Genomic DNA, 16822 nt, shown 5'->3' with positions numbered 1-16822 from the left:
CCCCCCAGGGTCATTTGAGGGTCCAGACTCTTGTCAAGGCTGTCACTCTAGACAGCCCTCTCCATCTACCGCCCCCGCTGTTGCCATGGCAATGGACGGCACTGCGCTCCGAGGACTGTGTGAGGGGGCAGAGGGAGCCAGCGGACGGATGAACGCTGCAGCATCTTTCCCTAACCTAGGTCAACCTTGCAGAGCCGGTGTAAGTGAAGGGTGGGGAGAAGCGCTGGCCACGCTGCTTGGGAACCAAATAAAGTGGCAGGATAGCGTCAGTGCAGGGACTGGAAATGGCAGAAGTGATGGAGAGGAAGAGGGTGACGAAACAAAGAACATAGGTGGATGCAGTACAGTGGAGGAATCACACACTGCCCACATCCTCCCAGCTTCTCTCGGATTCAAAACAAAGGCCAGTTCTTAAATTAGTCTTTCCCCCCGTCGTTTTAAAGCAGCAATCATGTGAATGTCCCTCAAACGCACACACAAAAGCAAATGCGCACACACACGCGGGGAAACGTGACCTGGGGGCAGGCAGTGGAGCAGCACACGTGAAGTACCACAGAGCTCCCAGCCAGCATGAGTCACTCCGAACACCGGTCAACTCGGAGAGAACAATGGCAACCGGTGTGTGAGGTGTCCGTCAAGCACACACACTGGCACAGGATGAAGAGCCGCGGAGAGTAACACCCCACTGCGCCGCCACTTGCCATTTTTTTTTTTTTTCACGGTATTGATGCATTTGCACAAGCTTGTCACATTGTTATGCTAATCATTACAATGTTGAAAGCAAAGTGGGGGTTTTTTCTAAAGGAGAGGTAGGTCATGGTATTAGTTGAACTGAAATTTAAAAAATATTGCTTAATTTAGAAAATTGCATTCAGTTTATTATTCAAATAAGGACACATGTGTGTATATCCCTAGGGAAGCCAGCTCTGTTGTTACATACTTCAGCGTGTGTCATCTCGACTGCCTGAGAGATGCACTCCAGCAGCCCACGGCGGACTAACACCTGTCCATAATACACTTGAACTTGACCTGGCATTCAGTAGTGATTTTGGAAGTAGGCTAAAAATAAGCAGTGGCTTTATACTTTATTTAGCAGCGACACAGTGTGTGTTGTAATCGAAGAACAATGGTTGAAACAACAACAACACAAGAGCAGCAGCGCACACAAAGTGCTGCAAAATACATGACTCGGTTTGAATCCCTGCCCGAGGACTTGCTACCAACAGAGTTCAGACCTGACGCTGTAAAGGCTCAATCATGCAGCATAGGATGTGTGGTCAATGCAGGTTGAGACATGATACGTTTCAAATGTCTTACCGTTAAACTGTTGTGGGAAAAGGGTTGAGTTTCAAGTTCATTATAGTAAGCAAATAGATCCGTCCTTTAATAGCTTTCAAGCTGTTGCACAAAACAAAGCGGAACAAAATCTATATAGACTTCTGGTTCACAGACACTAAGACGCATAGACTGGGACTGCAGAGAAGCACCGAGACAACTTCCATATCGTCACAGAGAACACAAAGCAGCCACCACCTGGAGCAAAGGCCTCAGAGACATCACTATTTCACCACATATGCTTTTCCCCCACAGGTATACTTTGCTCACCTTTAAGAAGCCTCCAATTTTAGCTTGTTAAGGTGGAAAACAACAGAACCCTTTCATGGCAGTCAGAGTCAGAAGTAACCTTTGACCTAAAGCTAACCTGCCATTAGCTGTTCTGAAACTCAAACAGCTGACCAGCACAAGGAACATCAATAACATGGCCTGTTTTTTAGAAATAGTATAGAGGTGACGGTTTTCAAGTATATTTGCATAAAAAAGGCTCTTTCACACAATTTCAAAATCAGCTTTCTTAGATTTAGAGGATTCAAGGAACTCTGTAGATCAGGGGTGTCAAACTCAAGGCCCGGGGGCCAAATCCGGCCCGCCACTTCATTTAATGTGGCCCCACAAGAGCTCTGAACGAATATAATAAGTGTATTATACGGTTACATGCCGATTTCTGCACGTTGCACATAAACTACATGTCCCACAATGCATCTGGAATATGATATTCTTTTCAGAATTTTTTTTTCTTCAGAATTTTTATTTTTTCCAGAATGTGACTTTTTTTTTTTTTTTTTTTAAATCATTTTGTGACATTCTCACTGAAGAGACTTCCAATGATTTGCCCTAGACTTCTGCTTTCAGACGTAGTTAATTATGAAGTTATTACCCTTCATAATGATAATGATAAAATGCAGAGGCAATAATGTCATACATACGTTTATATTAAATATTTACATATGTATTTTCATATAGTCTAAAAGTCACAACCGGCCCTTTGAGTGCAACCATAATGCTGATGTGGCCCGTGATGAAATTGAGTTTGACACCCCTGCTGTAGATTGTTCAATAGTTCAGTTTGAGAACTATAAAGCTAATTAGCATCGGCCCCATTTAGATGCACAGATCAACAGTATAGATACATTATGTTCACAGCCTACCTGAGAGTTTCATGAGCAGCTCAGAGGCCACCTTAATGTTGATGTCCTGGTTCAGCAGGTTGTTCTTCGTCATGGGGCTTCCTTCCCTCTGCTTCAGGGACCCCAGCCGCTCTGCTGCCCCCATTGGCCCGTTGTGGCAGAAAGACGCAGGGAAGCTTGGCTGTACCTGGCTCTGGGACAGGGAGGAGGGCCTGGGGCTCAACGCCTCCTCCGCTTTGGGCTCCTCCTTCATGTGGAATGGAGACTTGAGCGTCTCCCTCTGGTTGGCCGCTGCAGGCAGAAAGCAAACAAATGTAAGGAATGAGAAGAAATGTTGAAAAGTATTTGAGGAGAGGACAAATTATGTTTTTGGTAGGTTTCGTATGTAAAGTACCCAAAAAGCTCTTAAGATGCTTCGATGTCATCCACAATATCAACAACACAGATTACAATAAAGTGAAACAAGTAGGTCGATCTCCCATATTCACTATATAACTCACATTCTGATTACTGCTCCTAATTATTTTGCCATTTTGAATGCGAGTTGACCATAAAAAGTCTTCCCTTTAATGTGACATACATCGCTAAAGCTTGCGTGCACCCAAGGGTCAAACTGCATTCTGTATACCACTCATCCTTCCTCTTGTGGTGGGGATCTATCTTAAATTGATAGCGGTGCCAAGTGAGCAAACAATAACAACTTAAAGGTGGGGTAGGTACGTTTGAGAAACCGCCTCGAGATCGCTAGAATTTGAAAATACACAACCGGAGAAAATCTGCCACTTCCTTACAGAGCCCCTCCTCCAACACACACGAACGCGCACATGACCAACGAGGGCACGAGATAAGTTTGTGCCCCGATGGAAGGCTGACAGGCAGGTAGGCCATCATGGTTGTACTTTTTACAGTATTACGGCTTCTACAGATGAACTTTTTTAATGGATTTGTTGTCAAAGTACTTAAGATATTCCTTGCTATCGGGATGTTAAGAGCATTCCATGGAATATAACAAAAAGTGTATCTCGAGCCGGTTTCTCAAACTTACCTACCCCACCTTTAAGTTCAGTGCAACATGCCACAGGGACATTAAATCAAAAGTTCTTATGAGGAGGATACTTATTAAGGTGAGTATGTATTTACACAAAATAAAGTAGAATACATATAGATTAAATAGCACAACAAAAGGACCCACAGTGGTTAAAGCCCCACCGCTGCAACAGTGGAGTGCTGTGGGACGATACCGAGGGTACAACCTCATGACTGTCCTTCTCTCTCAGCCTTTAGGGCATCCGCATACAATTCATTTCCCTCCTCCCTCTTTTCTCCTTCACACTGCCCCCTCCCTACCCCATTCATTTCTGCACTCTTTATTCTCAGCTCTATTCTACTTTAAGTCTGGTTTCTTTATCCCGTCTCGCCCGGACATCGTCTGAATCCTCTTCAGACGTAAGGACATAAAATAACTCCTGTACTTCTAGAGAGAGATGGCAATCAGCTGACGTCTTATCTGCCATCTCTGCAGCCTAGGTTAGGGAGTGAACTGTCACATGGATCCCACTGCTCTAAAGTCATCTTCAAGAGAAACTGGGCCACATCTAATCCGCCTTAGATGAATAATTAATAATTAGACATGGAGCAACTTCCGATAGCCGCCAAGAAAAGAACAGCGGGGCGAGCGCCTCTCTTTGTGTCTCAGCACATTGTACTGCACTCTGTGCTAAAACGAAGGTTTACTACATTGTGATATTTACAATGGCTTTAAATAAGATGTGAGAATAGCTGCAGAAAATTGTTTTCAAATAAAGGTCTTTGCCTGTGCAAAATGACATGATATCTTCACTTGATTCAGTGCAACTATGGAAACGGTGGTTTAAGGATACTATTGTAACCTGATGTACAATGAGTGAACCAAGCCACCTTTCAGAAACAACTACAGCATTGTAAGTGCTTCATTACGTGGATTGTCTGTTAGCAGAACAAGACAGTACTGTTGCAAAATATATATCTTTACAATAGGCATAGTATTGAAACAATTAAAGAGTCTTTTCAAAAATGTTTGTTAAATAAATTGTAGAAGAAGGTATGGAAGCTCCGTCTGGTTATATGAATTAATTACCATTATATAACTTATTCGTTTTGATTAGATTAGTAGCACCCACAGTAGAAGATGGTGGGGAAGCAGTGTTGATTTGAGCGACCATGAATGTAGGCAGTGTGTGTAGAACCTCATCTTCTCTGCAGTGTTGCCAAGTTGTAATTTTCCAAAACAAAGAAGCAACTATGGATGAATAAATATCTGTACACGTGGTGTTGATTGAGATTGCTTCAGACGTGAGTCACGAACAGAGCCGCGTTGCTATAGCAAAGTGTAAGATCACATATGCAAAGGAAATGTGGCAAAGGTTGCTTTCTATATTTGTCTTTGTTCATTGTAAAACATACGAGCACCTCGAGAGTTATTTCCCCCACAGCAGAACATCTGTGTAAGATGACAGGTATCCTTCAAATAAACGTACATTTGATGATGCTTTCACAGGCAGCTGCCAAGGAGCTACACCTACAGTAGAAGTGAACCTCTGTAATATATAATGTTCAATTATGTTTCAATTCAAAATAAAATGTAGTTATCATTTAAATAAACGTACTTAATGAAGTTTGGTTGTGGCCGAGTAGGGTTCCAACAAACAGATCTCTGTGAACACATTTCACGACCTTTGACACATAAACCGTTTTTAAACATTTGTACACTACTACTACTACTACTACTACTACTACCTGTCTCACACACACACTCACACACACACAGGGTTTAGATATAAGAGAGGCCATCACTCTTGGACCGACTGCTGTCCAGTCTCCTCTGGCCACGGCAGAGATCCTCACCCGACCGCCTCACCTAACATCTCCACCCGCCACGGGCCTGCCGCCCCCTGCCCACATCATCAATCTGTGCCGGCTGCAGCCCCTCTGATTAATGATGATCTACGCCGGAGGGATAGAGGGCTCAGGGACAGGGGGATGTGGGGCAGGAAAGGGGACAGGTGCCAGTGTTTTGACCACCTAGGCCACAGTGCCACACCATGGCAGGCCGAGGCTGCAGTTCAAGAGAAGGGAGAAGGAGGAGGAGGTTCGGCGGTGAGGGGGGAGGGGGGAGGGTGGGCAGTGACCTTCAAGTTCAGGGGCAGTGGCGCAGGGTCGCACCCGGCACCAGCTGGAAATGTCACACCGTCAGATGTCAGCGGGCAGGCTAAGTATAACCTGGTCAGCACCTGGAAGGACGTCCTCTAATTAGAAGCGTGTTGGGCCATGTCGGATCAGACAGGGACAGCACACTTGGTCACCGCCTTACAACACACATCAAAATACACTATCCCACGCAGACACACACTTTTCTACATCTTAGGAATAGTCCACATACTACAGTACGCGTGCCTTGCTGCACTCAAGCCATCCAAAACATGCTGGGCTGCACATAACCCACTGATAAATACACACTGAACACAAACTTAAGGTCCTCAAATTCGTCTCCTCTGTGGCCTCATGAGAACAAAAACAACCCCAGGACGTGCACTCGTACACAAAGTCACACCACTCCAGTGACCTTTTGGATTGTCGCTATAAATAGAGTGTATTTCCACTCAGAATCTATGTTACAGAGCTCAATGAATTATTTAGTAGCCCAATTCGGTGGGCAGGTTTTTTCTTTTTTATTCCTCTAAACTGATGGCTCAATAACAGAACGCCTGCGCACACTACCGACAGTAACACGTCAGCCTGCGATGCCAAGCTCACACGTTCGGCCTTTTGTCCGTCCGATTTTCACAATCACATCATGCGCGGCAAGTTTCTGGCAGATCACCGTGTGAAGTGAACACAGATCTGTGGCGGCGATGGGCATCTCTGGGTGACTGGGCATTCCTTCTACGGGCGCCCTGTCTGTGTAGGTACGCAACGCAGGCCAATTCCAGCTTCCTGTGCGTGATACCGTAAGGTTAGCTCGAGCTCAGGGTTGACGATGCCATCAGTTTGTCTCCATGTTATCACACCCTTCTGACACCTGCCACCGAGGCACCCTTCATCGCCGTTCCCCTGTTTCGCTCCCCTTCACCGTGATTCTCTCTCGCGCCTCATCCGTCTCGCTGCCAGGCGCTTGTCCACTCCGCCTCACCTCTCGCTCCGTGGCCAGGGCGGCCGTCAAATAACTTCATTAGCTTTCCACCTCTGTCATGCCGGCCTGCTCCCCCTCTGACAATTGGCTGCTGTTTTCTCCCGGAGAAAAAAAAAAAAAGCAGCACAGGGCTACATGGGGCAGGTTGAGAACCCAACAATAGCTGACAGTGTGCTAGACACTGGACAGTGATACTGATGGCTGCAGTGGGGATGTATGGACCAGAGGTCACAGACAAAAGGCCTGCCTGTGTCTGCTCATGCAGAGCTGGAGAGCAAGAGACATGCAGATGAAATCTAGATGTTAAAGTGACAGAAATATAGACCGGACATTTCCAAATTCTACTTTCTGTGTCAGAGCTGGTGCAACGAAACCAAAGTACCTCTAAACTGGACGACATTAAAAATATGTGCATTGTTTTTTTCAAACACAATACCACAAAAATAATGTCCAGATATTCAATAATGGATAAAAGACAGTGGAAAAAATCTATGATATCAAAAAATAGTCAAAGTCCTCAAGGTTTGTCATGTGCACCGATCAAATTCTGCATGTGTATCACTTTGCTGTAACATGCTACATGCTCTCCCAGGAAAAGGATAAATAAGACAACTGCAGAAGCATCATGACAGATGCAACACCTCCTACCACCCCCTGCATGCCAATTATTCACACCCTGCCAGGGTCAACGCGATGTGCCCGTGTCACCGCAGCAGGGGTTTGGGGATGGGGGGAGCCTTTGGAGGATGTGCAGTGCCCACTGTCATTATTAACTCGGGGTCCACTGGGCACAGGGTAGGGGCTGTGCATTTCAAAGTGCCTCGGCGGCTTTCATCTCTGAATCAGAATGTGGATCAGACTAGATAGCTAACGGTTGTGTCAGCATGCAAGGATAGAAATCAAAGGGTATCAGTGGAACACTCAATGGAAAGCAGAGCAACCCAAAAACATGATATGCTTATTATGTCAGAGGTCAGGAAGAGTTCACTTGGCTTGTTATACCTGGGGAACTCAATTCCACTCCCTCTTTGCCTCTTCCTCTCTCTCCCTCACTTGCTGTCAATTTATCTGTCTCTCTTTTTTAAATCCCCCCCCACCACCCTCTCTCCTCCCTCCCTCCCTCCCTCCCTCCCTCTCCCAGGCCTTGTGGAATTGAGGCACTGAGACAGCAGTGCAAAAGCAGGAGGGATGAGCTGCTCGTGTACACATTCAATCTGGGTTGGCAGGGAGGTCAAAAGAAATGGAGTCTCGAGGTCCCAAGAGGAACTTCCTCACCTCTCCCTCCCTCCCCCGCTGCTCCGTGGCACGGGTAAGTCTCACAAAGATCTGAGCCCAGTTCTTCACAGTTTCCTAACCCGGCCATCTATAACTCCACCCCCAACAAAGGGGAGAACTTTGTGATCAAAGAGGCGGTATTCATTAAAACCCATCATCATGCATTCAAGTTCAACATCCTCTCGTCCTGTCTTTTTATATCCTTCCCCACTCTCCTTGAATGATGCCCTGACTAAGATGTCCGCCACTTGACACTGGACTGACATTGCGAGGAGCCATCTTGGCTCCTCTGGGAGTTGCCTGGGCTTGATTGTGCAGTCTGGGAATGAAGTGCAACTGGCACCCAGGGGGCATCCATTTGGAGCCCGGGCATGCGAGATCGAGGGGGAGTTAACTAAGCCAGCAGAGTCCCCGTGCATCCTGGCGGGGTCACGGGATTGCGCTGAGGGCGCTAATCATTTCAAATTATGAATTCCTTTTTAATTATGAATTATGCATACATTTTTAATTAATCGAATGTTCCCAGGGTTTTTTCCCTCCCATCCTCGCTCAAGATCTCAATCTAATTACACAGCATTAAGTGGAAGAGTGGCAGCCGTAGCCTCGACCCCGAGGCTGAACCTCGGTCAACCTTTTTCCATCAATCTTGCCATCGTCTCCGAGCTCATCCATTGATAATTTGCAACATTGTGAAATGCATCTAAACACGGTCTGGACCTAGTTTACCTTAGAGCAGCATGTTTGTTACAACAATGCTGTATAATCATATTAATAAAGCACCCTGCAACAAATACAAATGTGAGCACAAGTTAACTTCTTTAAATTGTTTCGAGAGATGATAGAAAATGAATTACAAGTATTACTCGTACACGCGTCACCATTTTGACAGTCATAATAAAACCGACACAGGAGAAATGTGCCTAGAGATTATATCTCTGATGAAATGTGAAAAATGAATCCCTCAACAACTATTGCGGAGGTGCCCTTGAGCAACTGAGTCAGTCCCCAACTGCTTCAGTGGAGCCACAGTTATCAGGGTCCAACAGCAGAGGACTGAGGAGGTACTGCCGGGCAGACATCAAGTGTGATTCCAACTGTGCGCAAAAGGAGGAAAACATTCACAGTATTCAGCCTTGACTTGAAAAAGAATCTCTAAAATGTTAGAAGTATGTAATATCATTTGGATATTGTAATGATAATTTTCAAGATATACAATGTAGTTACAAAAGAGACTTAGATTTATTTGGCAGATTAGATAGAACATAGTGTAAATGCTCTGATTTGGGTCTTGACTTTAGTGCTGCCTGCTCAGTGGTTCTTCGGTTGATTTATTATGGGACAACATATCCCCATTGGCCCTTAGCTAAGCATTATTTATCAAATGTAAGAAAAAAGATACATTTTAGAATGTCTCAGTCTACTGAATCACTGAAACACTGTTACTATGCTAAGAATGTTTTCTCCTTTCTTTCTTTCAACACACCTTCATTATACACTACACAGAAGTGGCAGGACACAAGGTGTGCCTAATGTGATTTTCAACCTAATTATACAGTATATATATATATATATATATATATAGACAGTATGCGTTTTGCAAGACTACACGGAACTTAGTCATGTAGGTGGTGTCCCCAGTTACTGTATATGATGAACAGTCAGAGTGCTTGGTGCACATGATCCAACTTTTACATAAATGTTGCTTTTGACAAAAATAGGTGTGTCTGTTTAAAGTTTCAATGCTCAGCAGATTTCTAGGAAATAATTATTTTAAATGGTTTTTTTCTGAGAGCTAAACGTAATCAATGTGAAAATAATCGTATCTGTTTGGTCAAATATACAGTTAAGTATAATTTGTTTTCCTCATATCAGAATCATAAGGACACGTTTTGAATTCTTTGAGTGTTGCCCTAACAAGTTTAAAAGGCATGTGGTACTTGTGAAAAGGCTAAAGGTCCATGGCCTACTTTTCTACCATACTCATGGGAGAGACACTGAAACCAAGGTTGTGAAAAACCCTGTGTACAAGTGAAGGCATCCCTGATATCCACCATGATAGTACACGTCTGAGAAACAACAGCTCAAAGTATGTGCCTGAGAGTAAGACCCATGCAGCTTTGGCACATGTTGTATAAACTATATTTAATTCACTGTGGAAAGGATTATTCCAGCAGGATTTGACTTTTTTTCCTCTTAATGTCCATAAAACGTCAAATCTCATTAATGTTTTTTGATAGTGTCTAAAAGCTAAAACTGTCGATTCACTAAAGGTTTGAACTAAGTCTCATTTTAGGCTCTCATTGTTTTAAAATCCATTTAAAACGGCTCACAGAGAGAGACTGCAGCCTTGACCTGAAACGATAAACATAAAACTGTTTACACTTCTTAAGAATGTTATTTCTGGTGACAGTGAAGAATCAAAACAAAACTTATGGCAAAGGGGAGACAACATCGAGCTCGAGATCTGAAAATATGTCTTCACGTTAAAGTCGGGAAGAAGAGAAAATACTTTTTATAAAAGTGCAACTGCAATGACTGTTCCATTTTCTCAACTTGACTTTATAACTCCAAAGAAAAAAAAATGGATTAAAAAGGAGTACTTTCAGTTGTGTACATTTGACCGGCAAACCAACTGAATTGTTTTAAAACGTGAATATTTGATATTTTCTTGAAATTTTCTTGATATTTCTTGATATTTTCTGTGAAATGAAACTGCATGCTTTTTACTTTTTGACTGTTTGAACAAAACAAGACATTTCCAGATGCCATCAAGGGCACTGCAAATTTATGACGGACATTATTTTTGCTATTTTCTGACATTTTAGTAGATCAATTATTAATGTAATTAAGCATTAGTTTCAGGCCTAGACACAACTGCATGTGTTACTTTATTAAAGACAATGTAGCCAACCTGAAAGCTTCATAAGCAGGTCAGTGGCCGTCTTGGTAGTGATGTCAGGGCTGAAGATGGAGGCTATGGTTGGACCACTAGGACTGGATCTGAGCCCGACCCCGACAAGGTCCAGGGAGTTGGCACTGCTGATGGGACGGTCCCTGCACATGCTGAAGGGGGAGAGCACGGACAGATCTCTCTCCTGCGGCTCCTCCTTGATGTGGACGTGATTGGACGAGGCCTCGAGCGAAGGGGACGCCTGCTGCCGAGAGTCTGAGTGCAGCGGCGACATCTCAGTCCCTCTGAGGTCCGCGGAGCCGCTGTCACCCATCAGGGAGCCCTCGCCCTCCGTGTCCGTGGTGAGCTCTTCTTTCACCTTCACGTCTGTGCGGGGGAAGTGCTGGTGGCAGCGCATGTGAAGCTTCAGGCTGAAGTGACGGGAGGAGGTGAAGGGGCAGAGTTCACACTGAAACGTCTCACCCCGGTCCTGGTGCTGATGTACCTGGGAAAGGGGGCAGGTGTATGTGTCAAATCCCTTTCTTTTTCTCTGGCACCACAGGAGGACAGCAAGAGGAACGGACCCTTTTCACTTTCACTTTATCTACAACAAACATGCAGTAGGCTTTAATTACACCATGTAGAGGATACATTATACATTTAACTAAAGCATGCATACCCTTCAATGTTAACAATTATATTCCAAGAGCCATAATAGCCACTAATTAAACATGATGTGGTGGGGGGGGGGGGGGGACAGGTGATGCAGGGGCATAAGATGAAGCAAATATAGATCATCTTACCTTCATGTGGGACTTGAGATTGTCTTTGCGAGCGCAGCGGAAGGGACACAAGGGACACTGGTGGCTTTTCAAGCCTGTGTGGATCACCATGTGTCTCTTCCAGTAGCTCTTGCGTTTGATGACCAGTCCACACACAGGACACTGGAACGGCTTGCCACCATCCTCAGGAGAGCCTTCAGGACACAAAGCAACATTGTTAAGAGTAGGGTCATTAGGGTTGTTGTGTGTGGAGATGCGCGTAATGTTGCTGAAATGCCGTTTTGTTAACGTGTGGAAATTAAAAACATGCCTTTACCAATACAGACTAGAATACTCACGGATCTGGAAGAGACAACTACCCCTCACCTAACGATGACAACTATCAAGGGAAATGCCAGCTGGAGGCAATGGAACAATGGAAGTAAAAACTGAAGCATGTTTTAGTATCTCGATTATTGTTGTTGGCTTCATATCCGGCATCCATTACTGTTTAATTGGTCTTATTAGAAAGAGGCATGATTGCATTACAGATTCTACAAGGGACTGTCAGGATGGCTTCATAAGTATTCCAGAGCCGTTCCTTGGAAAACATCTGGTAATCAGTGTTTGGTGAAATTACTGTGCTCAGCCATTCATTGACCTGAGGTGTAAAACCTCGAGACTGCCTATTTGCAACAATAAACCGCCATCTGCGGCCCAACCTCTCCACGCACAGCAGAGAACACGAGGCAGAAAGGACTTCTGCTTATTCTGAGCCGAGTGAAGCGGAAATAAAACAGGAGAAAATGTGCGTGATTTTAGTACCTTTATCTTTGTACTTAACTCGTCTGTTCCCATCACAACCATGTTTTTTAGAAAAAAAGGGGAAAAGCTTTCCGTCGATATTTAAAGTGCAGAGCATGCCCCGTGAAAAAGAGTTTTATAGTAGAACTGGCAAGTGGCGACAATAAAACAAGATGTGACAGTCAATAGTCAAGGTCACATTTTTCAGTCTGGCGACCAAACAACTACCTGCATTTTTACAGCGCTGCTCGACCTTGACGGCTCGCGGGTTGGAGCAGACCCCTCTTTAGCATGCAGATCACAGAGTATTACATCGACTGCCTCATCTGTCTGAAGTCAATTTGATCCAGCCATTTTAGATTTGGTGGGGTTGCGACACAATCCGTCAAAAGTGCCCATCCATCTCCCTGAAAACATTCTATTCTCCCTAAAGGCTACTTAGCGAGAGCGTGCACTTTCAAGCTTTCCATCTCCCTGTGCAAGAGTGAGAACTTGGTGTGCAGCCTTGTTTGGTCATATGTCTAGTACACACTTAGAGAATATACTGCATGGCCATTTGTGTGCAACTGAGAGAGAGCATAAGGGGAAGAGAGAGGAGAGTGTGTGTGTGTGTGTGTGTGTGTGTGTGTGTGTGTGTGTGTGTGTGTGTGTGTGTGTGTGTGTGTGTGTGTGTGTGTGTGTGTGTGTGTGTGTGTGTGTGTGTGTGTGTGTGTGTGTGTGTACACGCATCTGTATCCAGTCAGTGGAAAATGTGATGTGTTTGGCCTTAAGTCTGCTGTGCTGATCAGTGCAGAGGGCTCTGGTTAGGGGGGTGAAGCCAGGAGGAGGCTGCCGAGATGGATATGGACTCCAATGCTCCCCACTGTGCAGTGCACACACTGACGGCCCCCTTTTGGCAGCGAGCACATCCGAGCACAAACGAGCTGGTCTGGGAAGGCAGTGAGGTCTCAGTCGGCGCCCCCCGCCGAGCCCACGGACCATTTCCCAGACTAGAAGGCCAGCCAGGGCTGTTTTCTTTCGCCTGTGCTCTCTGCTCGACTGACAGTTAAGCCGAGGCTACACTACACTACACTACACTACTCGCTACTTCAGCGCCAGTGAGGCGAGAACAAATCCATTGCCAAACGAGAGACAACATGTCATGGCAGTTCAGGATTGTGCTTTTTCTGAGAGTATTTCTGGCGACAAGTAAAGCCGATCCCACAATGACAGAGATGTTATCCCTTTGAAGTTGTGCTTCAATTGAAATATTAGTATCAATTTATAAGTACAAACTGTTTTAATTTGTGTGTCATGACATGAGTGGTAATTCTTTGGTAAATGCTGAAAGGGAAAAAAAAGTATAATGATCCAGGAGACGGTGCTTTTGAAATTCATGTGAACGAGACTAAGGTTGAACGATGAAAACTTTCCATTCTCAAATTCAGATGAAATTAATGAACTTCACAGTCTGTCCTTTCTAAACAGACTTAAGGCCACTTTATTTAATGGTAACAACCTTTATTGAGCTAATACAAAGTATTTTAGTGTCAAGTAACTCTCCCTCACCAAGAAACAAAAACGTATTTTCACTAGTTAAATATACAAAATGTGTGTCTAACCTGTGCTGAACTCCAATAGTCTTCTTATCAGTAAAGGTGCGACCATTCATTTTGTATGGAGCATAGACATTACTATGCATTTAGTTATTGCTATTCATTTATGATGAATTAAGATTACCTGCTTGGCTGTTGGGTTTGCCTCTGCTATTTGGAGTAGAGGGCAACAGCATGTCCATGGTCTGCGTGGGTGTGGAGGGAGCGGTAGAATTGTGGTTCTTGTCCAGCAGGGGCTTCACATCCTCTTGGAGGACCCCAGCAGTCGCCAAGGAGGAACTGTCCTTCTCTGCCAGCAGGTTTCCCGCCGCCCTGGCTGCCACCTCTTTGAGCAAGGCAGCAGAGGAGGTCATTGACACGAGAGACAGAAAGGAGCTGGCTGAGGATTGGTGGTCAGTCGCAGCGCTGGTCGTTGACAAGGCTTGGCTCCGCTCGCTGACTTTCTTGGAAAGGGCAGCGAGGGTGGAGCTAGCCGACTGGGGGCTGAACGGAGAGTTGAAGGCATCAAAGCGCACCACATCGTCCCCTCGGCCACCCCCTCCCAGGGTGGGTACTCCAGACGAGGCCGATGTGGAGGAGGAGGAAGAATTCGTAGACGAGGCGGCTACGGCATTCTTGTCTTGAAGTACAGCGTTTGCTGCCGCTTTTAACTTCTGGATGGCAGAGTCCGGCGACAGGCTGGAGCCGCAGGGCGTGGAGCAGCTGGCCGGCGGCCACTTATCTGCAACACCTGCCCATACAAAGCCACTGCCATTGCTAGGGGTGACTGAGTTAAAGGGATCGAGGGGCTCTTGCTTAATGTTGGTGACTGAGGGTGCCAAGGAGGCTGGGGAGGCTGAGCCGCTGTTGTTGTTGTTATTGGCGGCCAGTTTTCGGGCAAGAGCACTTAGCTGCTGGGCATGGTGGGAAGACGGTGAGAGGGTCAAAGGTGGAACTAGACCTATTGGAGGAGACTCCCCCCCAGCACCCCCCCTGGATGACCGCCCCAGGAGCTCCCCAGTGTCAAGTTTCAGCGACCCGGCCTCTAGGAGGCGCCGCAGGTTGCTGCTGAGGGGTTTCCCCAGGGCGCGAGACGCTGCCTCACCGTACAGAGATGATACCACGGAGGAGAGTGTGTCCTGGGCCGAGAATGCACTTCCATCCAGTCCGAGAAGTTCCAAAGAGGCACGATGGACGGGTGTGGGGCAACCCAATGTGCTCTCACCTCCGCAGGTATCGTGGTCCCCGGACCCGCTGCTGACTCCAGGCCGTTCATCGGGAGACGAGCCCCTGGCCATGAGGAGCTCATCCTGCGTGTCTCCGTAGGACGACGACTCTGAGCGCGTGTCAGAAGCATTCCCAAACCAGCCTTCCTCCTCCACTGGACCGTCATCAGGGCCCCCTTCCTCGTTGCTGTCCACATCTGGAAGAGGGGAGAAAACACAATTCACCAGAGGGCACAGACATAAATGCTGTGAAAGTATTGGTACAAAGATATCACCATGACGCTCGAGCGAACCATTCGAGTAGGCAAACACTGGAGTATCCTAAATATGATTTGTGATCATCAAACACTTATTACTAAGGAGAAGCGTTAGTCATAGCCTCTGGAGTTTTGGCAGTGGAATATTTTTTTTACTATAAACCGTTATTATTTCCCATCCTTGCTCGTCTGGTGTTGCAGATAAATTGGTCATCTGTACTATGTGGAAGCTTAATTGGGATTTGAACATTCATAAAAACGCAATTACCTGCCCAATACCAACCTGATAAAAATACACTTCATTGCTCAGAAAGGAGACTATTAAAAAGGAACACAGATTCAACCTCTCTTTTCACAATGGCAGCTTTCCACAAGGCGCATGCAAGATGTTTGAGTAATTTAGATTTTTCTGTCCTTTTTTTAAACCATATTTTTCCCACCCTTGGTCTGGAAGAGTCTAGTAAAGGGGTTACCATGACAACGGGTCCTTCTGGGAGGCTAGACAGCAAAGATTAGGGTAATGGAGGTTACAGAACTAGATTAATATTCATGAGCCTGCAGATACCACTGGGGAGCCAATAAGGATAGGGTTAAGGTCACCAAGGGTCATTAATATACACTTCATGTATCAATATTCATAAGAAAAACATTACAGCTTGCCAGACAAGGGCGAACAAAGAAAAGTGAATATTCCTGATACATATTAACAAACCTCCATAAGAATATGTCAGAAGCACAGAGCCTGGGCAAAATGTCAAAAACTTTTTTTTAACCTCCTCTTTGCGTTACTGTACACAACCTCCCAAGACATCTGATCAGTAGAAACTGAAGAATATAATTGAAATGTCTCACACACCAACATAGAGTACAGTACACACACACACACACACACACACACACACACACACACACACACACACACACACACACACACACACACACACACACACACACACACACACACACACACACACACACACACACACACACACACACACACACACACACACACACACACACACACACACACACACACACACACACACACACACACACACACACACACACACACACACCACACACACACACACACACACACACACACACACACACACACACACACACACACACACACACACACACACACACACGAGCTGTCTTCACCCTCGTGACCCTGAGCCTGGTGGGTCTGCTCTCTGTTTACAGGCAAAGGCAAACTGTTGCCAGGCAACCCAGCCCAGCGACCTGTTGGGATCATTAGAGTCGGCTGACATCTGGCCAGCGTGGCCTGGCCCACAAAGGTGACCACTATCACAGCCCACCATAACTGCTACTCTCCCGCTGCAACAGATATCAAACGGGCTTACACACTTCCAGACAAGTTCTCGTGTTTCACACACAT

At 45.7% G+C, this 16822-nt stretch overlaps 1 protein-coding gene across 4 annotated transcripts in view; it reads right to left on the bottom strand.

The window, feature by feature from the left end:
• znf827 (zinc finger protein 827) overlaps positions 1-16822 on the bottom strand; it is a 67341-nt gene that overhangs the window by 31705 nt on the left and 18814 nt on the right. For 3 of the 4 annotated variants that reach the window (XM_034086130.1, XM_071203479.1, XM_034086147.2), the window contains exons 2-5: positions 14083-15360; positions 11602-11774; positions 10820-11303; positions 2487-2756 (exon numbers count right to left, since the gene is read on the bottom strand). In XM_034086130.1, the coding sequence (XP_033942021.1) occupies positions 2487-2756; positions 10820-11303; positions 11602-11774; positions 14083-15360 (2205 nt within the window). The remainder of the gene's footprint in view (positions 1-2486; positions 2757-10819; positions 11304-11601; positions 11775-14082; positions 15361-16822) is intronic. The other variant, XM_034086137.1, reaches the window with a different exon arrangement.

The sequence above is a fragment of the Pseudochaenichthys georgianus genome, chromosome 1, assembly GCF_902827115.2.
Source record: "Pseudochaenichthys georgianus chromosome 1, fPseGeo1.2, whole genome shotgun sequence".
Lineage (NCBI taxonomy): Eukaryota > Metazoa > Chordata > Actinopteri > Perciformes > Channichthyidae > Pseudochaenichthys > Pseudochaenichthys georgianus.
This window is presented reverse-complemented; position numbering and strand designations above follow the sequence as displayed.